Source organism: Condylostylus longicornis, unplaced genomic scaffold (assembly GCF_029603195.1).
Source record: "Condylostylus longicornis isolate FDR11 unplaced genomic scaffold, ASM2960319v2 ptg000110l, whole genome shotgun sequence".
In the NCBI taxonomy this organism is placed as follows: domain Eukaryota; kingdom Metazoa; phylum Arthropoda; class Insecta; order Diptera; family Dolichopodidae; genus Condylostylus; species Condylostylus longicornis.
Window position 1 is genome coordinate 1,759,164 of NW_026578078.1, and position 27,103 is coordinate 1,786,266.

The window sequence follows — 27,103 nt, forward strand, 5'->3', positions numbered from 1 at the left end:
TAGTATATAAATACTTAAAATATTATCATAGACTTAATTAATAGTTTGCATAATTTAATAGAGTTAATCAATTTAATTAAACAATACTTAGACAAAAATAAATTCTAAAAGCAAATTTATATTAAATTTCGCTAACTTAGAATTTTTAATTGAACATGCAACGTTACAATTTCTAAAGTAAAGTAGTATAAATATTATAAAGTGCATATTAAGAATTACCTTTTCAATAATAAAATTACGGCTTCTGCAATACAAAATTTATTATTGTTCGTCAATTTTTCTGAAATTAAAAATAGAGATATTAAAATGTACAACATATCTAACAATTCAGTTTTGCATAACACGAAAAAAAAAAAAAAAAAAACAATAATAACAAAAAGAAATATATTGAGGCAGATTTAAAAACAGTACCTTTAAACCAATAATATAGATAAAATATATAAGAAAATTAGAATAAAACCAAACATGAAAATTAAAGAAAATGTCACAATTTGTACGGTAGCTTACACACAAATTTTATATAATATATATATGTATGTACATATCTACAACCACAAATATTGCCATTTTATAAACTAAGCTTTTTAATTTTTGTAATTTTAACACAAAATTTGTTTCTAACACTTTTCCACTTAATGTTTTCCACTACCGAATTTGTTACATAGTGTTTACTAAATTTCTCATAACTGGCATAATTAAAATTAATTATTAAATTAGGGGAAATCAGATCTCGTTGTTATATTTTACCTGAAATTTATTAATACATTTGATACAATTAAATCTTTAAAGGAAATTTAAAAATGCTACATTCAATTATTCCAAGATGTAGAATAGAGATGTAGAATTATAAGTCAGAGAAAAAAAGATTTATTGAATACAAACTAATTTCATATAATAATGATATTCTTAATTATGGTTTATGAAAGCTCTAACAAAAAGAGAATTTAATTGGAACTGATTGTACTTTTACTAATTGTACTGGTACTTACTATTATTTACTATAAAAAAGTTTTGATTTATTTTATTAATTTTCTAAAACAAAACTATGTCTTCTTTAGAAAATGTTTATGTAAAAAGACAAAATGAATAAAATTATAAAATACATAAAATAAACAAAAAATTATATAATTTTTTTGCTTCAGTACTCATAGTGTTTTTCATAACGGTGCTGGGAAATATACAAGATAAATCAAAAAGGTTTACATCGACAAGATGATTTAATATTTTGTTCAGATTTATGAAAAAGTGCGCCAACTTAACGCATTTGTGAAGTGATAGTATAAGGAATTTTATCATAGAAATTCACAAGAATTGCTGACTAAAAATAAAAAACAGCTCGCAAAATATTTTTTGAGCAAAGAAATATTTAAATGCAAGAACTAAGCGTTGCAGAAATCAAAATAAAATAATAATTAACACTTTTTTAAAATAGTTATTTAATAAATTTTAAAAATTGCAATTTTTTATTCATATTCAAATATTAATAAATTTTAAAACTAATATTTGTTTGTTTCCATAAATTTTATTCTTTGTTTTTTATTTTCGCGTCTATTTATTTATTTTTAATTAATGTAATTTAAATATATACTTGGTTTTTTCTTATTAAAATTAAAATTCACTTTACCCCTTTGGAATTTTTAATACAGTTGAATTTTTAATTTAAATAAATTTTTTTATAGTAAGTTTTGTAATTGTAATGCATTCTATAAAATATAAATACGGTCTCACTCGTCTACTCAATATGTCATTTGCAAGCCAAAAATTGAGAAAAAATTTAATTTAATAATAATTATTATTTTTGTATATTATTTCTTGTATATCTTGAAACGATGTTCTCGTTAAATTTGTTTTCTTTTACGATTATGTATGTTGTATATTAATATCCAATTTAGTTTAATTTCTATAATAATGAGTTTTGATACATTGTTTGCAAGTTAAAATTATTTTGAACAATTTTAGTTAAAAAAATTTAAAAAATAATAAAGATAAACAAGAAAGCCTACTGAAAATTAATTCTAATCGAATTTGCATTTTATTTTTCTAATCGAATTGGCAAATTTATTTAAAATCGCCACTCAAATAATTATTCTTAATAATTTTGAAAGATTTTATTTGTTTTCTTGTTTCCTAATGCACCACATACGCGCATTTACCATTTCTATTCAAAAACATTTTATTTTAAAACATTTCATTTTATTTTGATTTCTTTATTTTTAATATAATTTTAATTAATTTTTTTTTCGCTTTCTATTACAAATATCAAATATTTCATTAGTATATTATACACATACATATTAGTAATAATATTCATAATAATAATATTAAAGTTTCAATAATAATGTTAATAACGTCAATTAATTTTTATTAATAACAATTATTTTTTTCCTTTTCGCTCTTTATTTTTTACTTATTATATTTATTATGCTTATTTCTTATTATTTTTTTTCATAACTTATAAAAATGAAAATTTAAAATTTCACAGCCCTAACTATAATTATAATATAATTGAAGTTTTGATTTTAAATAAAGCAAATAAGAAAAAAAGTATAATAAAATCACTTATATTAAGTATTTCAAATATTCATTTCGCCAATAATAGATATTTAAGTTTTTAATCTATTAATTTTATGTAATACAAGAATAACGCCTTTTCATAACCAATTTATATATGTACATAAGAGAATATGTGAAAAAATAATTTAAATAAAATAAGTGTTTCTACGAGTATTTCATATTCATAATCGAATTTAATAATTTTAGGTTTAAATTAGAATATTCTATCCATAATATTTTAAATTTTAAATAGAATTTATGATTAATTAAATAAAAATAAATATCAAGAAGGTAAATATTTACTTTTTTATGGCTAAGTTTCCTTATGATTATGGGTCTTGATCTTGATTCTGTAATAATAATATTAATATAAGCCAATGGAAACAATAAGTATTCCATTTAAAAATAGAAATAAGGTTAATATTTTAAGTTTATTTTTTTTAACTCTAATTTTCAAATGAACTTTACTGTAGTAAATTAAAGGCAACAGTAAACAAAGAGAATTAATTATTATAATCAAATTTAAAAATTTAAACTTATTAAAATTAAAATTATTTGAAAAATATTCTTCAGTTTTGTATTTTATTGTAAAAATAAATGATTTTTACTTTTTCATTGAAATGATGAAAAGGCATTAATAAAGCCTTCCAGTCCTAAAACGCTTTCGTCGGCTTTTCAAATTTTCCACACATAAATTTAAAGATACATACGTATTTTTAGTTAGTATAATAAGTTATATTCTCTAAAACAAAAAAAAAAAAACTAAAAAGTAACTTAAAAAGCAGAATTCAATGACAAAAATTTCCTTTCCAATAACAATTTTTTACTTATATTTTCTTTGCGTGAATTTTTTTTTTTCAAAAGTATGTATATGTATTTATATGTATATATTTTTATTCTTTTAATATTTGGGTATTACTAATAGGTAATAATATATATTTAATTACTTCATTTCACCGTACATATTGTATATAATTTAAAAATTTATAATACTTCTAAATCAGTCTACGTTTTGTTTTTGAATAACATTAATATTTAAAATCCAGCCATTCGGGGAAGAATCAAAGGGAACACCGAAATCATAATTTTATATAATTGTAAATTTTTATGATTATATGATTTTTTAAAGATTATAATATTTTTCCTTATTTCGAATTTTTGCTTTCAACAATTTTACTAATTTTTTTTTTTATTACGTGTGTAGTTTATTCCCGTTTAAAAATTTTTATTTTCATTTTTAACTTTATAATTTATATAAATGCATACTGAAAAATAAAATAATAAAGAAATGAAAGAGTAAAAACGGTAAAAAGTAAATTTTGAAAAATATGTAATAAATTTTTAAAAGTAATAAGAAGTCAATATCATAATAAACAAAGGTGTATAAATTTTCAGGAATATAACTACTTGTAAACGTTATATTTTTGTGTATATATTATAATTTCATTTTTAATACATATTTCATAAAATTTTATAATTAAATTCTTTTCAAAAAACATCTTATTAATTCGCTTTTATTTCTTTTTTTTTGTATTTTTTTTTCATATAATGTATGTTTACAAATGTGTAACAAATACTTTTTCAATTATTAATTATAATTTCTAATAAATTGTGTTTACTATCTATGTTTTTTATTGATTAATATTTTATTCTAAAAGTTATTTTTAAAAAAAAGTTTTTTTCTTCTAAAATGTTGTTATTTTTTCATAATTTTTATTCTATTCACATTTAAATATTGATTTTAATTTTTTTTTTAAATATTGATTTTGAGTCTTCACAGTTTTTTGTGGTTATTAAAATTAATAAAAATGGGAAAATAAATTCAATAGAACTTTTTAAAATGTTGCGAATTCTTTGAAAATCTTAAATTAAAAAGAATAAAATTTAGTATACTCAATACTGTGAAAAGATATAAAAAAAAAATGAGGATGAAAATTTCAGATTATATAAAGTTTTCAGATTTGAAACACAAAAATTCGAGGATAATAAATATTTTAATTTTTATATAGGAAAATAATTTTAAATATTGAAAAATTCTAATACAAAAATATAGGGGAAAAAAGTATTTATATTAAATTTTATAAATTGCGTGAAATTTGTATTTATAGCGCTCATAATTTTTTCTTTAATTTTTTATTAAGAATGATTTAATTACATAAAAATCATGCGCTGCAAAAAAAACTGTAAAAATGAGTCAAATTTCAAATTGATTTGTTATTTTTCATAATTTACCTAATGTTTATTAGTATGCGTTTTGCAAAAATAAAGTAAAAATGAATTATATTTTTATATATTTAGCTGCTATTTTGTTTAATTTATTAAGGTGTGTGACGATTAGAGTGCGAAAAGTATTTTATGTTAATATGTAGCTGTTTATATTCCTACATACAATATTTTTATATCTTATTTTTATTAATTTTTCTCCTACTATGTAATTCAAAATTTCATGTATTCATTAATATTTTAAATAAAACCTAATTAAAATATTGTTTATTTCATACAATACTTATTTGTCAATAGTAAATTTATATATTAAAAATATACATATTTTATAAAACTAATACAACCACAAAGCTACAGTGAAATATATATATTTTATGAGAATTTTATAAATTAAATAATATTTAATTAGTATGAAGAAATAAAAGATAAAAATAATAAGTGTAAAAATTAATAAAGTGTTAAATAATGTCAAATGAAGATATTTATATAATGTATATGCCACCAATTTAAACAAACAAAAATAATATTTATTAAAATTTTTCATTAAAAATAACACATATGAATACAATAAACGAAATAAATAAATAAAATTTTTTTAGAAGCAATGTACAAAACAGCACAATAAATTATAAGTCTATTTAAACCACACAAGCTGAGAAAACCCCCATTACACGTCAGCCAATGTCTTGTTGTGAATCAGAAGTACGATAGATATTCGGTCTATATCCATACCTGTTTCCTAATCCACTACTATTATTCGAATCACTTGGTGGTTGTTGCTGCTGTTGTGCATCAGATATTTGCTGTTGTAATATGTTATTAACTGGTATACTACTTGTGTTACCGATTGCGGTACCTAAATTTCTTTGAGCTAAATTAAATTGTTCGTCTAGTAGACAATTTTGTTGTTGCATTTCTAATTGTTGATCAGCTATCATTTTTGCATTCAATATACTAACATACGTCTTATATCTTTTCAGCTATAACCGTTTTTCATTAATTAAAAAAATGTAAAAATATATAGGATAAAACTTACTTCATAGTTTAAATAGTTTTCTTTTTCTTTATAGTTTTGTAGTGGAAGTCCTTTATTTGGAATGGGTCCTTTCTTATGTTCGGTCAATGTATTTTCTAATTGAGTTACTTGCTCTTCATGAGATCTTAGTTGTTCTTTCTGGAATTTGAAAACAAATTTTAGAATAGATATATTGTAACAAATTGAAGTTGCCGCCTTACAATTAATAATTTTGTATGAGTACTGGGCAACAACGGCCTTTGAAAACGTTTTTGGCTACCAACACCACCCTCTAATGGTGGAGCAGAAAATGCCGCGCAAACATAGTTAATCGTATCAATCCATGATTGCAGCTCTTTTGAATCACTTGTTTGGAAAAGATATTCAGACTGATCGGCTGTTTGTAAACGGAATACGTGCTGTTTTTTCGTATAATCACTTGCCTTTGTGGCTAAGGCATGGTGTATTCGGATAGCATTGTGTAAATTATCAGACATCTATATTATTTAAAATATTAGTGTATAATTTTTTGAATTTTAATAGACATTTTTTAATTTTCTCACTTGACTTTTTCTGAATCCATGCTCATCTTTATGCAAATATAATACTAAATCACGTAGAGTACAATAAAACATTTTCCATGATCGCTTCCCAAATGGTGCTAGAAAGAAATCGCAACAATCTAGTATTTGTAAGAATATTTTGATAGTTTATTTTTTTTTGCACACACAGTAAAGCACAAACAAACAATAAAAAGAAAATACATACATACATGTATATAGCTATGTACAAAATTACTACACTTTCAGTATATTACAAAATATACTTACTTTTCTTATAGTTTGGTTCATAGCAGGATTTTCTCATTACGTATCCTTTTTTATATTCGATTGCAGCGGATGATGGTGGAGCATCAAGGAATGGATTATTACCAACTTGTGTAGAATTTAGGTTACCATCATTTCGCGATTTTGGCTGCTCCGGAGAATCTTCATCGCTAGAAAAATAAGAGTTTACAATTAAATTTTATTTTATTAAATCGAAAACATATAAAAACATAATATAGTTTCGCTTACAGAGCCCATTCTAATGGTTGACTTTTGATAGCATGATATAAATATCTAAGAACATCTTTCGGGAAATTTTCGCCATCATTTAATTCTGCTAAATTAGCAATGAAATCAGTACAAGTCATTTTCCTGCCGATATTTGGCCCATGCAAATCCGTATTTAATAACATAATTGCACATGTTAACGTATGAGCAGCATCTGCAAAAAGCAAAAGAAAAATATATTCATGGAAAAACAACCTGTTTTAAAAAAAATGTTAAGTACCTTGTGAATTAAAAGTTCCGGGATTGCAGTCTAAATATCTCTTTGAAAAATGTACTAAAACTCTTTCCCGCTCTTGAGTCTCACCAGAAAGCGAAAATTGTTTTAAAAATTCTCTTAAAGCTTGATCTAAGGTTTTATTATCAAAATTAAAATACTTAAGGTATTCATCTGCAACTGCTCTACTAAAATCGTTACTGAAAGGATCATTTTTTTAAAAATAAAACTTTACAAACTTTTTATTTACAAGTACATACTTTTTACCAAGATGCCTTGAAACATCGCTTTTCTTAAAACCATCTAAGGAATACAGTCGTTTTGCTAATCGAATTGCCGATGGCATATCGACAGCTTTTGGCGAGTAGTGATATGAATGTAACGAGTCAACATCACTACCATCATCTGAAACAGGTGGAGAAGATTCTTTCGTATCTTGGCCACCAAGTATAACTGTTGGAGGTTCTTCAGTCAAAGTTGCTAATTCATCCTCGGAGTCTTTAAGTTCAGAATTCATACGAATGTTACTTCCACTTCCTTCACTATTGTTTAGTCCTTTAACTTGAATAACTAATTTATGTTGTTCCTGCTTATTGTTGCTTGCATTTTTCTCCTGTTGCTGTTTACGTTGCATTGCATCTGATACCAATATTGTTGAATCTGAATCACTTGGGTCACTTAATGATAACCCCATTAAATCCTTGGAACTTAAAAGATTATCATCGTCCTGATAATCTGGACTTGAAATATTTGATACAGCCTCTGACACACTTTGATCACCACCATTGGTTGGGCAACTAAGGAATCCAGTTCCATTTCCACCTGTTGTTAAAGCTTGATTGTTGCCACTGCTATTTCGGCTTAAATGGTATCCAGCACCAGTTGTGCCGGAATTCGAATTATTTATTGGAATATGATTAGCTCCGCCGATTGTTGAAGTGGCGTAACCACCAACTCCTATTGCATGTCCACCTTTTGAACCGGAATTCGAAGACATTACTGAACTAGATACAGAAGTTGGTGATTGTGGGCTGTCAGTGGTATGCTGTGGAGATGTACTAATTGAACTTGAATGAGAATTTGGCGATGATTGATTAACAGGATGTGGTACTGGAGCGTTATATGTCCAAACAATACGATCACGAATTGAAGTCTTAAATTTAAAAAAAAACAAAAATACAAATTGAACAAACAAAAGAAAATTTTTTCATTTTAACAAAATTGACACAAAATAATAAGTAAAAACTATTGTAGAATATAAAGAAGGTTATAACAAAGCAAAATCGTTAAGGTTTTGATTTACCTGTGAACCTTCTGAATCTTGATGAGTATCTAATAATGTATTAAGAGAGCTATTAACATCTTCATCTATATCAATTGGAATAACAGCACCAATACCTTCACGCTGAGCTTGTTGCAGATGATCTTCCGATTTACTTGTCCTGAAACCAGCTGAATCGCATTTACGTACAATAACTCCGTTGTGTTGACGACGCACTACAATTTCAGCTGGAGCACTTTGTTCTGGGCTAGTGGGCAAAGAGTTTGCTGATTCTTTATTATCCAACAATGGAGTTGATAAAGAAACAGGAGAAGTTGGCACAGAAAAACTTGTTTCTTCTGGTGTACTAACAATATCGCTTTTTATTGTAGAAGAAGATGATGAAGATCTATGTTGGCGACGCGAGTCGACGTTTACAGTTTCGCCAGTTAAAACCCCGCTACCGCCGCTACCAAATACAGAATTATTTACGCTTATTTCAGCACCAAAATTTTCCGATGGTTTTTGGTTTTGTGAATTAATTTTTACAGAAGAGCTATCTAAGCAATCACGATTTATGTTTGACGAGGAAGAGAATGTAACACAGGCACTTGTATCATCGTTGGCATCATTATTTATTAAATGCTGTTGCAATGAGTTTTGTCTCTTTGAACTTATTTCCTGTCTATGATGGTGATGGTGATGATGATGTTGTTGTTCATGATTACTTTGTTGTTGCTGCGAATATTCGTTATCGCCATCATAATCGCAACCTTCTTCGTCTTCGTCTTGTTCGTTTAATATATCTTCTTCATTGTTCGTTTGTTCTTGTGTAAAATCGTCATCCTTATTATCACTTAAACCATTACTACCTTGACTACTGCAGTTAGTACTATTGTTACTATTATCACTATTTTTATTTTTATCCCTATTTTTTATATAATTTTTAATAGAATCTGAACTTTCTGATAATGAAGGAGAGGATGAACTTGGTGTTGTCTCGCCAGATGCACGTGGCGCTAACGCCCCATTTGGTTGCTGCTGCTGATGCTGCTGCCGCTGAAGTTGAGGCCTTTGCCTTGATGGGGAGTCCCTTAGGCTATCCACCTTTGAGAAAATACAACAAAAAAAAATTGAAAATTGTACAATAAGCATTTTAAAATAAAAAAATTACTTTTCTAGCGTGTGTTCCAATAAGATTAGAGCTTTGCGAAGTTCTTGATATATTTAGTATTAAGTCACCAGTCATCATGTACGCTTCAAACCGAGCTTTCCCCGGCCTTTGGGAGGCCGGTTCGTTTTGTTGCTGCTGTTGCTGTTGTTGTTGTTGCGAAAAGCTATGAAACTGCTGAGTATTATTGGCAAATGTATTAACTGAATTCGCTGAGGTTGTTGTTGAACTATTACTACCTATTAAATTATTTCTTTCACTATTACTATTATATCCATTATTACCAAATGATGGTTGCTGTTGTTGATTACTAATTTGATGATGCGATGAAATTAATGCATTAGAAATTGATCCTTTTGCTGGAATTTGAGATGGTTTTGGTTTTTTGTGCTGTGGTGATTGATTTTGATTTATTTTTTGTGATGCTTTCTTAGCAACAGTTGGAATGCGTGATGGACGATTCAATGAATCGGTATTAGTCGGTGAATTTAATACACGTTGTGATTGATGCTGCTGTTGTTGATGAAAATTTGTTGGTGGACCACCTATTGATGAACTAGAGCTTGAACTATATGTTGGGGATTTTTTTAATAAATTTATATTTTCTGATGACTGTTGTTGATGTTGGTCCTTAATACGAGTTTTTGTTGATGATGATTTAATATCATATATATTTAAGTTCAATGGTTCTATATCCGAATTATGTATATTATGACTTGTGCGAGCTAAATATTCTTTAATTTTAGCTTTTATGTTTGGATCTAAAAGTAAAAAATAAGACAATGAAAATTTTATATGTTTTGTGGTAAGTAATATTCGTTAATTAATTACAACTACGTTCTTAAATTATAAAATAATTGTTTACATCGAGACATACATCAAATTTAAGTGTATACGTTGCATGGTGTCTTGAAACAAAAATCGTCGAACATAAATTAATGAGGATCAATTATTGCCTTTTTTCCTCTTTCTTTTTGTGAAAGGTACCTTTTATCAATGTAGTTTAAAATTTTGCTTTCATTCATAAATAAGGGATTTTAGCTTAACGAAATGTTTAACTGTAAAATCAAAGCGAGAATGTGACAATGTCTAATTTTTCGTTAGAATTGAGATGAAAAGACAATATTTTTCTAAAAATTTTATTTTCGGGTGTTTACTTAGGTAAAATTCCTGACTCAAATGGAAAAAATTTCAGGAATAACATGTTTATTTAGAGAATAACTTTCACCTGTTTATAAATCGAAAAGTTGTCAGTTCAAAAAGATGTTCGTATTATTATCATATTAAAAATCGTTGGCTTCAAATGTAACGTAATTGCGATTGATTATTCTGCAAGATTATTAACTCCCAAGTTTACAATTCTGCTAAACAACATACATAGAAGTATCTCTACTTTTTGACCCATAAATTAATTTGTATATTATATATGTATAGAATTAATATTGCGATTTATTAACGAACTATATACTTAGTTCTTTAAACGCTAACCATTATATTGATAGACTTTCTTTTGATAGAAAAATCTAAATTTTAACTTTTGTTATATTTTACCTGATATATTAAGTTTTAAGTTAATATATGACAATTTATATATCATTAACTTATATTTATAATATGTTAAAATTATAAGAAATATGCCAAGTGCATATTTAAATTGGATGTGATAGAAACAGTGGTAAAGTGTAATACAACTTCAAAAACTAAATCAAATGGCCAATATGGCCAATAAAATCATATGGAAAATATTTTAGATGGAAATCCTTAAGGTTTCATAGCTTTACCGTTCATATGGTAACTATTCTTTAACTCTAAAATATATTTTATCATGTTAAGAAAATAGTTTGATCATTCAGTTCAGCGCAATATAAAAAAATAAAAGATGATATGAAGCAGTGTGACAACAATTATCACACAACTCTTAGCAGTAATTATTCTCCATAAAACATAAGATAGTCTAAAATATATAAAACTATAATGTTCATATTCATGATTTTTAAAATGATCATACGGCCTTTTTGAAATGAAGTAACCTCGAAGAATATTATATTAAAAAAAACTTGAACCATCTTGAAATTTTAAATTCTGATGTAATATGCGTTTAGGACTTAGGAAGAAATAATAGAAAACAGATATGTAGAAAAATTATTTTCAACTTTTGTCAATATACAACACAGAGTTACACAGAGTTTAATATACATAACATGTATATGTATATTAAACTGTATCAGGGTATTTAATGAACCAATTTATTAATTAGTTAACTAAATGTGAAAATGTCATTATAATGAGATAGTCGTTCTTAAAATTTTAAAGAATTAAATTTAAATTTTTAACACAGTGTTACCAAATATTGTAATACAAACCTCTTTTAAGTTCTAAAGTAACTAAATCGTCAGAAAGCCGTAAACATTTTAAAACTTCCTTTGTTGTATAACGATGTACATCAGTACCATTAACTTTAACAATAATATCACCAGCTTCTACCTGAAAATGAAAATAAAAGAAGATTTAAAAAACAAAAAAAAAAAAACAAATAAATAAAAAAGGAAAATGCTACAATTTTTTTGCTATGTTATCTATATCCCCTTCCCTTCCTCCAGCCCCCCCCCCCCCCTTCCGTTCATTCGTAACGTTTCATAATGTTTTCTATAAAGTTTCTTTTTCAAAGTTAAGCAATAACCCTACAAAATATATGCCAAAAACTTTAATAGAAATAACCGAGAAAAGAAAATAGATATAAAAAAAATAAATAAAAACAAAAAAAAAATAATATAAAAAGATGTTGATTAGTTAGGTTTTGGAATTTTCAGACGAGCTTTAGAAAAATTGAAATTTGGTAAGGAATCATTTTGCCTTATTATTATCGTGGCCAAGTTTATACTAAAGAATTCATTTATTTTTGTAACGATAGCGATGCTTGTAAAATGTTTTGCTTCATAGTATAACTTTGATGCGAAATGAAATGCGAACTGCACACCTAAACAAATGCAAAAAGTTGTAATGCGGTGATTGTAAACGTACATAATTTGCTAACTGCTATAGATATAATGTATAGATGTAATGTATCTCTTAATTTTTATATTTTATAAAAAGGTATTTTACTTACAAAAGTCTATTCTTTTTGTAAATTTATCAAGGAATAATTTTGATTTTCATTTTATAAAATTTTACCATATTTAAAACAAACTAAAAATTTGAACAAATGTGTGATTAAAATTTATTTAATATTCAAAATTTATTTTAAGAGAGTATTTCTCTGAAACTCTGAATTCTCTGAGTGTATTTCCCTGATTTCTCTGATTCTCTGATAATTTTCTTTTCAAAATATATGAAAAAATTTCTCTTGGGAAACTTTAGTGTAAAAGTGGAACATTTCGAAGCTGTTTACTAAAAAATATACATCTCTATGAATCTTAAGCCCTTTTTTGCAGAACGCCTGTTATGAATATATTAAGAAAGCTTTGTCAAAAAAAATTATCAATTATTCTAAAAACTTCTATTTCATTTCAAATAATACTTGGACTGCCACTTTCAAATTCAATAAACACTTTATCAAAATATTTTTAATTTAATTTAAACCAATCTTATACTCTAATCAATAATAAATGCATATTTTTATATAATTTTTTATATAATTTTTTATAATATATTTTTATTTTAGTTATAAGTAATTATAGCTAATATTTGCAAAAATTACTTTGTAATTTACAATTTAAAAGAATTGTATTACAGAAAATAAATTTATATATCATATTTAATTCATTACAGTGTGATGAATATTACTCACTTAATTATTTTACATATACCTATATTTTTTTGGTAATTTTTGCAAATTGTAAAATTATTTTCGAAAGTTTAAGGGTATTTCTATAATTAAAATTAAAGGAAAAAATCTTAATTTTTCGTATATTATTTTCAGAATCTACTCCAATGTCTATAAAATTTTCAATCCAAATACATAACATATTCATAATAATTAATAGATTCAAGTACGACTAGGGGACTCGTATAAGGAAATGAGAAAAAATTGTATCATATCAAAAATATTATTTGTTTTGACGCCAAAGTTTAATTACAAAAAAAATATTTAAAGCATTAGAACATTATTTATAAGATTTTTATACCGCCGATGAAATTGAAAAATTTTTTTATTGATAATTTACATTATTTTGCGAAATAAAATCTTTCTTTCGTTGTTGATTTTTACTCCAAGATTGTTGAAAAAAATTGTTGATTTTTACTGCAAGAAATAAATTAACTATGAAATTCATTGTCGTGGAGAAGTCATAAGAAAATGAGCGGAGAAAATTATTATAAAGGCCTTGGTATGCTTTAAAATAGTAGCTATAGAGTATAGAATATTTAAAATGTTTAATTTTATAAATATACAAAGAAAAAAATTATAATGATCGTGTTATTATTTATCGAAATCGTAAATTCAATTTCAAACTTTCAAATAGCTTGTATTAATAAAAAATACTGTTTAAAGACAATGTATGTTTAGAAATCCAGCGTTAAATTAATAAAAAAAAAGATAATAAGTAATACAAATTTTAAGTTAGTTCCAACTAGTATCTTCCATAACTACATTATAATTAATCATTAAATGAAATATATAATTGCAATTTCACCAATAATAAATAAATAAAAGTTAGTGCAGATTGGGATAAATGTAAAAATTTCCATATTTTGATTGATTTGACAACTCTTAATTCAAAATTTATAAATCTGAAAGTAACAATGTCATTCCATCCAGTGCTAGTATAGGGTTGGAAATACATAAATGTAATTGGTATCTATGTTGTTCCTATTTTTAAGCAATTCGATGGTAGAAGCAGGAAAAATTTATTGAAATTTGAAATGGTTTTGCACAAGATTCTGTTATTTAAATATTTCGTTTAATCGGAAAGTAATGGAAAATGAGAATTGATCCATGCAAAAAAAAAGTTACTCATTGCACATTGCCTTACTGATGCAAAATTATTTTCACACTTTCACTTCAGAACTATTTGTTTAAAGCCCCTATCTTTTTCGGAACGGAAGTTATTATCAAAAAAATTTGGATAAATAGAAATATTGTGAAAATTCGTTAAAATCCCTGTAACTCGGAAACCCTTGAAATTTCATACCCAGTCCGGAACAAAAGTTTTACCCATTTTCCACCCTGAACCAATTGTTGTTGTATACCTTTCTGACTCATCTTGTATGTATATACGCATGTTTATTTAACATGCAAACTTTAGCAGCTGTTTCTCAATTTACAACGCCTTGCAATAAGAAAAATATAAATTAATTACATATGTACATATATATATATATATATATATGTACATATATTAATTACATATGTGCATATATATATATATATGAATACATATGTAATTAAGTAAACAATCGTTGCATCTCTTAAAATTTATTTTAAAATATTTTTGGCACTTGAGATCAAAATAAAAATGTCTTTGACATTGAATTTTCATTTTACTTTGTTAAATAACGTATGTATGTATGTTTAACTACATATACATATGTATACATACAATATATGTATATGTTAAAGTAAACAAAAAAAATGTAAAAATTAGGTAAATATAAATTTGTTTTCCGTAAATAAAATTAAAATTAAAAATGTCAAATTTAGAAATATTGCAGCTGCATTTGTTTTTGATACTTTATATTAAGTAAATTTGTTTGTATGCAATATTATTACATTTATTCCTGATAGTAATACATTCATATATTAATATAATGTAAGTTAAATTCATAGAATGCTTAGGTTGAAGGAAAAGTTTTGGAAGTCGTTTACTTTTGTCATTGTCGAAAAATCTTAAATTTTACAATTGTAAAATTAACATTCTTTAGGTAATGTAAAACTTTGACGGGTTTTAGGAAAACTAGGCACAGTACTTGAGAGTTAAAATAAAAAAGCAACGAAAAATTTTCTTGCAACGAATTTAAGTAATGTTATAAAATTTAAATTATGTTATAAAAAGTAACGATATAAAATGCAAAACACAAATGTACAAAATTGTTAAATAGTGGTTATTCGTAAGTTAGTGAATCGAATTGCCCGTAACTCATCGACAAATGTCATAAAGTATTGTTAAAAAAATATTGTATATCTACTATGAGATAAATATTTAAAATAAGTCTGTGTATGCGGCTTATTTGGAAATAGTGTCGACTCTTTAGAATGATGGAACATCACATAAAAATATCAGCATTTAAATTGTAAAAAGAATGATGAAGCATACTATTTTTAATTACAAAAATATTGATCTTAAGCGAAAATATTTCAAAAAATTTTGCAGGAATCTTATTTTCTTTTCTCTATTTGTTAAAATTTTTTTGTTTTCTCTATGCAAAAATTTATAGCACAAATATTAATAATTTTTATTATTTTAATTTTATAAAAAAAAAAACTTTTTTGTCTATTTTAAAAATTCCACTTCATTATAAATTTCTGAAATTTAATTCTCACATTATTGAATTTTTAATGTCAATTGTGCCATTTGGCATATTCCGGCACAAAAGTTTTGATAAAAAATCTTTTCTATTGTGGAAAAAAAATTGTTGTTATTGAAATTAAATTAAAATTATTTTGTTAAATTAATTTTGATACAGAATTTTTTTCAAAATTTTTACTTGCATACTCTAAATTCTATATTATATTATTATTTATAGATGTAGAAAAGAAATTCTCCACAAAATTTTATTCGAAAAAATATTGATATTGAAAAATTAAAAATTGGAATATAAGTAAATTTAATGGGCTATACAAATTTTCCTTGAAAATTAACAAATAAAAATATGTACAAATTATAATATGTAGGAGATCCAATGAAAAATATTATTTTCATAAAATTTTATAGAACTATTTGTTTGAAAATTATTATTTTTTCTAAAATAGAAAAAGTGAATCACTTGAAAAAAATAATTTCTATTTTATTGTTTTTTTTTTTATAATTATTTTGTGTTAGAAATTCAATTGTTGCGATACTTTAACAAATAATAGATGAAGATTTTATAAGTGTGTATGTACACATAAATATATTCGTTTATCGTAAGTGCATTTTATGCATAGAATATTTATTCAATAATAATGTTCGTATGTTTCATTGAACATTATCTGAGGGTATATTGTTTATGTCATAATTGTATTTTTTTTCTGATATATGATATCTGTATAGTAACGTTCAAAGACATAGGCATAATATATAATAAGTATTTAAAATTTGTCATACAAGTGTATATACAGTATATTGTATAAATTTTAATACATTATAAAATTAAAAATTCAATTTTGAATTTTTGTACAATTGATTTCATTTAGAAATTTTGTATAAAAATTTACTAGAGTTACTCAACGGCTATTATAAAGAATTTATTTTCAAAAAATTTTTTTCAATGGTTGATAATTTTTCCGAAATATAATTCTTTTTTTATTGGTATGAAAAGAAAACTTCCTTTTATTCGGAATAAAATACTTTTTTTATTTTTTGCTAATATATTTCGTGCACTACATACGCACTTTATCAAAGCTGATTTTCTTCTAATTAAGACAACAAAAAATAAAAATTTAAATCTATTAAAATTAGGAATATTATACCTGACTTAATCTAGAATTTGATTATTTATTATTTTTTTTTGTTATTATTTACAAACTAAATTTATACCTGTTTTAAACCCTAAAACTGGTCAAATAATTAATTTAAAGAGCCAAGTAGCCGCGTTACCTTCGTCCGTGTTCAGTCCTTGTTTGATTTGTATATCTGCATGCTTTCATGAACTTCTCTCTGTGATCCGTTTCATAAATGTGTTTTGCAACCATAGAATCGAAAATCCGGTTAAATCCTACTCTCCTTGCACGTTTTATTTCACTTAAATGTTCCTTAAGTCTTGTTGTAACGGGTCTCTTCGTTTGTCCTATGTAAAATTTATCGCAATTATTACAATTGATTTTGTACACACCGCATCTTTCATGTATCTTCAATTTATCCTTAGCCGAATTTAACAAACTATTAAGTTGATATTTACTATTGGTTTCCGATGTCCGAATATTGTGTTTCCTTAATTGTTTATTTATCAAGTTTGTACAGTGATGATCATAACTTAAAGATGCCCATGTTGTTCTTTGTTCTTCCAATATCCTGTTCTGTTTAAACAATGTGCTCATATTCTCCTGCTCAATTTTTCGTTTTTTCTTCCTAATTAGTTTGTTAATACGTTCAGTAGAATAACCGTTCTTCACAGCCGTGTCCAAAATGAAGTTTACTTCTGATTTATAGTCGTGTCTGTCCATCGGTGTGGTTAGCATTCTATGGATCATAGAGTTGAACGCCGCCATTTTATGTTTCGTTGAATGGTACGAATCCTTTGGAATGCATCTTTGTGTTGTTGTTTTCTTCCTATATATCTTGAATCCAATTTTTTCAGATTTTCTTTTCACCAGTATGTCCAAAAAAGGTAACACTCCATTTTCCTCAATTTCGAATGTAAATTCGATGTTTCTATGTAATTTATTGATGCATCTGTTTATATTCTCCAGATCTTCCTTGTCCACTATCGCGAAGACGTCATCATTTTAAGCATTTAAAAACATATTAAAAACTGATCGATATTTAAGAAGTTGAGAAAATGGTTACATGGTGAGTTAATTTTGAAGCAAATATCAAAAAATATTTAATTCAAAGAAGCTACCAACAGTTGACACAACAAATCTCTAATTGATTGAAAGTTCCAAATATTAATTTATTTGTCTTCTTTTAAAAAATCCATAAGAAGATTATGTATATAAAAAAACCAAATATTTTTCAAATAATAAAATTTACATCGCCGAAATATTTTAATAAATAAAATTTTTATGCTAAAAGATCCAAGACTTACGCCTTTAACTGTATATGGAGCATAAATATTTATTTAAAAAATTTATAAAGGTGATTTTAAGTATGGAATACAAAACACTTAAAAAAAACTTTAGAAACTGATACTATATGCATAATGAATTTTTAAAAAATAATGCAAAAGAGACACTTAAAACGTATGATACAGTTAATTAAATTTTTGACTTAATGATGTGGAAATATTTGTTTATTAATATCGTTTTTATGAAATATTTAACCATTTCTCAAATTACCAATGCAAATATATTTTATCTTCTATATAGAAATTAAATTTTATTTTGCAATGCAATAATTAAATGACATAAAACGAATTGAATTAAATTAAAAAAAAGATAAAATAAACAAAGAAAAATTTTCCAAAATTAAATTAGTAAAATTTTTGAATAGGTATGATTTAAAATATAAATGATAAATTTAAAATGGGTATTCCTCCATTTTGTATCTGTTAAACTATCTGAAAATACCGCGAACTTTATGATATTTATAGTCAGTTTGCTGTTAGAAAATTTGCATAAACTTTGAATTGAACAACGCTAATTCAAAATCATTTTCACTTCACGGGCCTTATTGGATTCAGTTCTTGCGAACTGGACTAATAAGATTAATTCTTCAAGAAACAGATTCCATTATATCAAGAAAAATCAATACTGCTTGACGTAGTTTTCAAGGATAATAATATCATATTGAAGAGATTAATGGAGATTTATGTAATATACTATATAATCAATTAAATTGAACTGCGAACCGAACAGGATGGCGGTATCAACATCTCAGTAAGAGTAATTCCTTTTAGAAAGAAAATTGCATTCATAAATGAAAAAATAAAAGAAGAAAATTTTCGAAAACAAATCGTTAATAATTTAGCTCTTGCAATTTAAAACCGATTAAATATAAATTAAGTTATCAAAATACTGCTTTTTTTTATTTCAACACTGAATGAGGAATTTACGATTCTAAAAGAGGAAATGTACATAATCTATAGATTCAGAACCGAATTTATGTAAAAAATTTCCATAAATCTTTATAAAAAATTAATTAGTTTGTGACTGTTTCAATTCTTATAATAATTAATTGCAAAGCAAAATTCAATTTTAAATAATCACCTATATTCTGTCAGCCACGTGCCGGCGTGGAGGGGATCTGGAGCTTACTTTACGTAGTAGCTGCCTTTCTGTGCTCTGCCTTCTTCCGCCGTGGGGACTAGGCTTACCTACCTATTCGCGGCGGAATGTTTCTTCTATCATGCTCGGAAAATTTAATCGCAGAGATCTTGAAGATGGATAGAAACCGGGTTCATGCCATTGCGTACAAATTGCACGGGGCATCGCCCAGCGAAGTATCAAGGGAATAGGGTGGAAACATGGGGCTCCTCCCTGTGCAGATTTTGTGGAGACGGTGACGAAACCGCAGTGTACATTTTTTGCGACTGTCCGGTACCGTCTGTTCGGCGTCGCATTTGTTTTGGACAGGGTTTCCTAAGCCGTTGGAAATTGTTTTCTAACTCCCTTGGGAATATCTCCAGTTTTATAATTGGAATGCAGGCATTATTCGTATAAGAGCGTAAGGGGGGGGGGGGGGGGGTAACAATAAATCGCAAATGGCTGCGGTGTCCCAGCGGGATCTTCTTGCTTCACTTGGTTTCCCTAAAATCTGCAAAATATTAAGGTGATGGGGTTGTAATTAAAGGTATTTTGCTTTCGAGTCTAGAATTTAAAATTTCGAAATCAATTTTATTTTGAAAATCTCAAGGTGTTTGAATAATATCACGTCGATTGACGCGACCAACATATTTTATAAATCAAAGAACATAATTATACGTAATTGGATTTAATTCATTATTAATTCAACACCTTTAATTAGGTTATCAAAATTATTAAAGGAAAAAAATCAATCTGTTGAAGAGCTTAAATGTGGTACTTCTCTAATATCGTTCAATTAATATTTTTTCTTATATTTTTCTTTTTTGTAAAGAATAATTATTTTTTTACATGCATACTTATATATATCTATATATATATATATATAATATGCATATGAATAACTTAAGATTAAAAGTGATGATGTAATAACGTGGAAAATACTTGTTTTTCTTATATAATGGGGCAGAACAAAGTAGAATCAGCTACTCACTTATATGTATGTTACATAATATAGTAAATAAGTGGAAAATTGAATTCTTTTCAACACTAATGCACTTTACAAATCTTCTGTAGTAGACACTTACGATAATATCAAATTTTCTTTTTTCTATCTTTTTTTTTTTGCTTAATGCTATATTTAAGATGGTATAATTTAAATATTGGTTCTTGTGTATGTTCCTTTCATATTCGTTTTCCTAAGGAAAAAGATGTTGAACATAGGAAAGGCAGCAACAACAATATTGCTGTTTATTAATTTATTAATTTTTATCATTTTTAATTAAGGACAAAAAGTAGTAAAACAGTGTATAAACTATATATAATACTAGATATATATATATTCATACATATATATATATATATATATATATATGTACATCTACTAAACGTGGTAAAATTGATTTTTGAGCAAGGTGTAGTAGTGTGTAGATTATTATCAGTAAAAAATACAAATGTACATTAATATTTTGATAAGTGACGGGTTAAGCATATTTGTTGTAGGCTCTGCATTACTGTGTGCAGTGCAGAGGCCAATAATATTTACCGATATTATTTTGTAATTTTGACAAGTTTTATAGAAAAATTACCACAAAGCAAAAGCTTATGTATGTGTGATCTAAAATTTGATGTATCTAATTTTTAAAATAAATGTTAAAAATAAAAATAATAGTTCACTTTTTTCAAAATCTAGAAATAAATATGTTTTTAAAAATAGCAACAATCGATAAAATATCAATTACCGCAAAAATACCAATCTCATACAAAAAATACAAAATAATTAGTAAAAACGTTCGATACCCATTTACAGATTATGATCCATAATGTGTTAATGTTATGAAACAAATTGATGACATGTTATTCCAAAAGTTCTATTTTATGTACAATGTAATGGGCTATTTTACTATTTCTATGCTTTATATTCTCATTAAAATTAGAAATTATTGTAAGTACATAATTGGACAAAAACGAAAGATTTCAATTAAAAAAAATTTCGTTTCAATGGAATAAAAACTAGTTTCAATCAAATAAATTTCATTTCAACCAAACAATTTTTTTTACATTTGAAAACGGTATCATTATTTTCGAAAATTATACTACCTCATATGATTTTCTTTTCTTACTTATATCATGTACTGATCAATTGTTAGTCCATTTTTTTGTTTAGAGTTTTTATTGGAATATTTTAATTTAATAATATTTAAATGCAAATTTTAAAGTAAATTTTTTCTCTTTACTCTCCAAGTGTCGTAATTTTTAATTCACTAATTTAATGCGAAATATTATTAATTTTTCATATGGTTTCTTTATACTTAGCTATACTACACAAAAATATACATTAATACAGAATTAACTTGAATATTTCTATATAGAAATATAATTCTTTAGTTGTAACTAGAATAAGAATTGTAAAAAGATAGCGAAAGTGAAAAAAAAAAAACAAGAAAAACAAGAAGGCTGGAAAAAATGTCTGGAATATGATTTGATTAATCTATTCTGTCTTCAAATCAATTAAAGTAACTTAAAAGTGAATAGATAAAATTCAATTAAGTTGAGAAATGAATGTTAAATAAAAGAGGTCTTCTTCGTGGCAAGTACATGCATACATATAAATAAGTAGTATAGATTGTAAATATAAATTATTTAATTTAATATAGTGAATAAATGAAGAAATAAAGTTGGGTCAAACGAATGATTTGTTATATAGCACTTTTTTCTTAGCACACTATTAAAATTACTTTCATTTCTATACGAAACTATTTCAAGGATGGCATATATTTAGGATGTGCGATTAATGCGCTCTTTGAAATAAAACAAAAACAAATTTAAAGAGGTGTTAACATAATGCTTGATTTGAAGAGTTAATTGCGTGAGTTAAGAAAAATAATTATATTTTTTAATGGAATGGAATTTACCGTTAGCTTTCGGCATTTATAGAAATTTAAAAAAGCTTGCAGTTTTGGATATATAAAATGCAAAAAATTCGAATTTTACAAATTGCGGGAGACGATAACTTGAGAGTTGGTAGAGATGGAAAAAATAATATTCTTCTAGTAAAGATCTATGTACATATGAAATTTCAACTTTCTATCCCCAAAGGTGTAGAAGAACGGACAGAGTGAAACTATTAAGCATTTTTTTCAAAATTATTTTGGAAAAGTGCTAAAAATATAGAAAATTGGAAAAAGAAAATTTTCATTTTTATAAATTTTAAATTAGATAAGGAGACTTTTTTGCGATCTGATCTGAAAAACCTTGATAAAAACATTTTTGTTATATAAAAAGATTTTATAAATTTTATCAAATCAATTTATACAATTCAACGAAATATACCTGAACGCAATTTTCATATTTTTCCTTTAGTTTCATCAATTGATAAAAGAAATAAGCAGATTTATTTGCAGTATATTAGCGCGTTGAGCTTAATAATTCGACTTTAGAATAAATTTGATTGACCAATTATTCAAAAATCTCTATATACTTTTCAGTCAAATAAAGAATCGTCTCTTATATCTCTATAGTATAAATATGTATGCATAGTTTTTTCTCAATTCATCATAAAATTTCCAAATTCCTTTATTATATATACATAATTGATTATGTATATATTCGATTATCTCGTAAAATATTTAAAAAATAAAATGACAATTTAAGTGATCAAAACAATACCAATTTCCATCGTTTATTGTGTCTTATTGTATAGAGGGGAAAAAACATAAGAAAATATTGAATGATATTTTTACAAAAATGTCAATGTAATTTAAAATTAAGTATCCTATATATTGTAAAACTGTTTTAAAAATATACATAAATGCACACCCAATTATATTTTATAGCATTTTATAGAGACGTCAGTAGATATTTATTTCCAGGCAATTAATTAATCATTTAAAAGAAAAACCATTTAAATTATGGAACTAATTTGCTTTAGGATTTTAAATATTTATTTGTAGATTTTATAGACTTTACATTATAAAAATTTCCTACAAATGAACTATACGTTGCATTATAGCAAAATTTAACCCTATTTCCGTGCGGAAATGAAATTTTCGAAGGTGATCCTCCAGTCTAAAATTCTCTAATTAGAAACAACATAATATAGGTATGTATACATACAAAAATAATTAGAATATACAAATAATATTATATCGAAGCAATTTACTCAAGTACTTTATCTTTATCTTGGTACCAAAATTTCATCTTGTGTACCTTACTTTATAGTAAATTTGTAATAATTACTGGATATTTTATCTATTATCGTATCAATTAACAAAATTGGTTAGGAAATCTTTTTGATTAAATAGGAAAATTGACATTAAGAAAAATTCTTTAGCACAGAGTTTAATAAGCCGTAGAATTCTGAAGAAAAATTTACTTTTCATACATAATTATATCTACGTTATTACAGTTGTATTTAATTTGTCCATAGTAATGAGTAATATATTTCTAAAATATTAGATATTTTTCCGGTGAGGAATAAGAATCGACAATATTTTTGATTTACTTCTTTACTTCCTTATCTGTATTCCTTTGCGTTTGCTACCTACACAAACCTGTGTAAAGTTTTCATATTTTATTTTATACAACATTATAAAATTGAGGAGTTTAATTTATTACAAATTACTTTTAAAGAATTTTTTTTGGCATAATATTTTTTAACTTACCAGAAGTATTTTCAATTGAAATTTATAAAATAAATATTAAGAGGTATTAAGTGTCTGATGAACCATTTACTTATTTTGTAAAAAAAAAAAAAGTATAAACACATACATATACTTATTATTGAATACGGTACTCGAACGAAAACAGACATTTGTAAAAAAAAATAAATTAAACAGGTGTTTAGGAAAATTTTTCAATTTAGTGATTTTTTACAATATTTATTATTGAAATATTATTAAAATATGTACTTGGATTGTTGACCCACATATAAGCACTAAAAAGGTAAGGATATTTTAAAAAATATAGCGATGCCAATTTGGAAATAAAAAATTTAATTTATTTCTTTAAAAAACAAAATTTTTCTCCTGTAAAAAGTTTTCTGGTTTTTTTTTTTTTTTTTTTTCTTATTTCAACTATGTGAATCTAAAGTACATAAAAGTAGGCCAAACTGATGTTTCAATTCTCAATAAAAATAAATTTCTATTCTTTATTTAATTATTAAACATATTTTATTTTTGAATTTTTTTATTACATACATACATACATATGTAGGTATGTACATAGATTTCTATAATTCAAATAATTTCAAAATTATTATTTTATCACATAAAAAAACAACAACAAGAAAAAGCCAATTTCCTTTTTAAAGGATTTTTTTTTCATGAGCTCAATGTTATTGTTTTCATTCATTTTTAATATACAAGAGTAGTAATTTCGAATGAAAATTTCATTTTTGACCTATTTTACAAATCAATACACCCAAATCAATGAAATCAATACATAATTGAATCTAGTTATAACGAAAATGTATTGAAGTATGGTGCAAAAACAAAGGTTATATATCTAGGTATGTATTTATTTTACTATATAAAATTATAAAAAAAATCCTTTAACTTAAAAAATTTATAGAATTTAATTATACCCTTACTATTTAAATAAACCCTTACTAAGTATAAAAATTGGATATAATATGTATAACATGAAAATATATGTATGTAAACAAGTATATGTATTATAATTTATTGATTTATATTTAATAGAAAAATATGTACGTTACCCTAATTATTGTCTACGGCACTGGTAGAAAATTTGTAAAACAATACTAACTATGTGTTAACTCTCAATGTGTTATTATATAATACGTATATAATAAGTTGATATGTAAAATATAATGTAACAATAAGAGTCAACACAAAGTGTTAAAAGAACATTACATATGTTTTAACTCTCATTAAAATTATTAGAACTAAATCAAGCCATATAGGGTCTACTGTAATTTTACATATTCTCAATGGAAATTTTATATGATTTTTGTTTGCTACTAAAAATACAACATTATTAAAAACATATCTATTATCATCTTTCTCTTGAGAATTCTTGGAGAAACTCTCTTTATGTGACTTCACTATTTTGCCGTTAGGAATATGTTTCCTTAAAAATGTCACAACTTTGGAATTTAAAATATTACAATCCCACTGTATATAACTGTATATATTTTTTTTATAATTATTTATTTATAATTTAATAACAGTTTGTACGTGGTCACATATGGAAGTGTACAATAAACGTAATAGGTATGTACATATACGTATATATATATATATATCATATGTAAGTTGAAAATGAACATTTACAGAAGAGCATAAACATGTGTACATATATATATGTGTGTACAAGATTTTTTTGTCCCTCATATACATACATATAAACTTGTAATTAAAACAATTAGAAAAAAATTTTAAAATTTATAGGTTTCAATTAATTTACTAGTACAAGAAAATTTAGGTTTTTATGAAAATATTTTTAAAAATTATTTTACTAAATTCTCAAAAAGGTAAAATTTTTAATTATAATACTTAAACTTTTTATCGAAAATTCAATGGCTTGAGCAATAAAAAATCACATCCGGACGTTCATGGGATGGTTCTTCAGTGTTACAAATAATGGAAATCAAAATAATCTTGTCTTTATTACAGAATGATATATATATTTTCACTACAAGTTGTTTTTAGTGAAAATTATTTGTAAGTTTTATTTCATTTATTCATTTTTACCAATCCAATAAAATTTCACATTATTTTTTATAATTCAAAATCTTCAAGGCATATGTTATTTATTGAGTTTTTATAATTATTGATAAATGAAAACTATACAGTAGTGTATGGCATGTATTTTTTATTTCTTTACTATGTTGAACTATATACAATTTTATTATCCAAAGCATTTGCAAAAAAATATTTATACTAGGTATTCGTAATATACTTAAAATAAGGCTATAAGAAAAAAATTATACAATAGATAACTAAGTTAGTGTAAATGTATTTGTATTACACAATAGTGGAGTTTAAATAAAACAAGTATTATGTAAACTTTCTACATTTACATATTGGAGTTCTACAGCATTGTAAGTAATTTAAATTTTCATTAAAGTCATTATTATTAAAGTCATCCTTATATTCGCAGCCGAAGTACAAATTGAATTCCAATACGGTATACTTGAAATTTTGATTTTTAAGAAAGCGAATTTTCATGATTTTGTACAGGGTGTAAGTTTAAAAACCTTATATTTTCATAACAATACAATAAGTAAACTTTTTTATTTAAATTTTATCACATTTTAGTCACAATATTAAAATATTTCTTAACGCAAAAGGAACTTTTTTTCTTTACGAAGATTCTGTTAATTGTGATGGAATAAATTTGGAATGTAAGAATGTAATTTGTTCTTTTAAATTTTTCCAATTTTAAATTTTCTAATAAAAATTTAAATATTTAAAACCATAAATAAATTTCTATTACACGTACATATATATATACATACACATATACATGCATACATACATATTTTTAAAA

At 24.9% G+C, this 27,103-nt stretch overlaps 1 protein-coding gene across 5 annotated transcripts in view; it reads right to left on the reverse strand.

Annotated features, from left to right (window-relative positions):
* The window catches only part of LOC129614459 (PH and SEC7 domain-containing protein), a 92,646-nt gene that overhangs the window by 1,174 nt on the left and 64,369 nt on the right, over positions 1-27,103 (reverse strand). Inside the window, exons 2-13 of one of the 5 annotated variants that reach the window (XM_055529049.1) lie at positions 11,916-12,036; positions 9,556-10,313; positions 8,424-9,488; positions 7,381-8,273; positions 7,127-7,320; positions 6,868-7,060; positions 6,622-6,788; positions 6,355-6,473; positions 6,013-6,288; positions 5,813-5,950; positions 5,509-5,756; positions 220-280 (exon numbers count right to left, since the gene is read on the reverse strand). In XM_055529049.1, the coding sequence (XP_055385024.1) occupies positions 262-280; positions 5,509-5,756; positions 5,813-5,950; positions 6,013-6,288; positions 6,355-6,473; positions 6,622-6,788; positions 6,868-7,060; positions 7,127-7,320; positions 7,381-8,273; positions 8,424-9,488; positions 9,556-10,313; positions 11,916-12,036 (4,191 nt within the window). In that variant the 3' untranslated portion in view covers positions 220-261. Of the gene's footprint in view, positions 1-219; positions 281-4,447; positions 5,757-5,812; positions 5,951-6,012; positions 6,289-6,354; positions 6,474-6,621; positions 6,789-6,867; positions 7,061-7,126; positions 7,321-7,380; positions 8,274-8,423; positions 9,489-9,555; positions 10,314-11,915; positions 12,037-27,103 lie in introns of those variants that run through there. The other 4 variants (XM_055529050.1, XM_055529047.1, XM_055529051.1 and 1 more) reach the window with 4 other exon arrangements.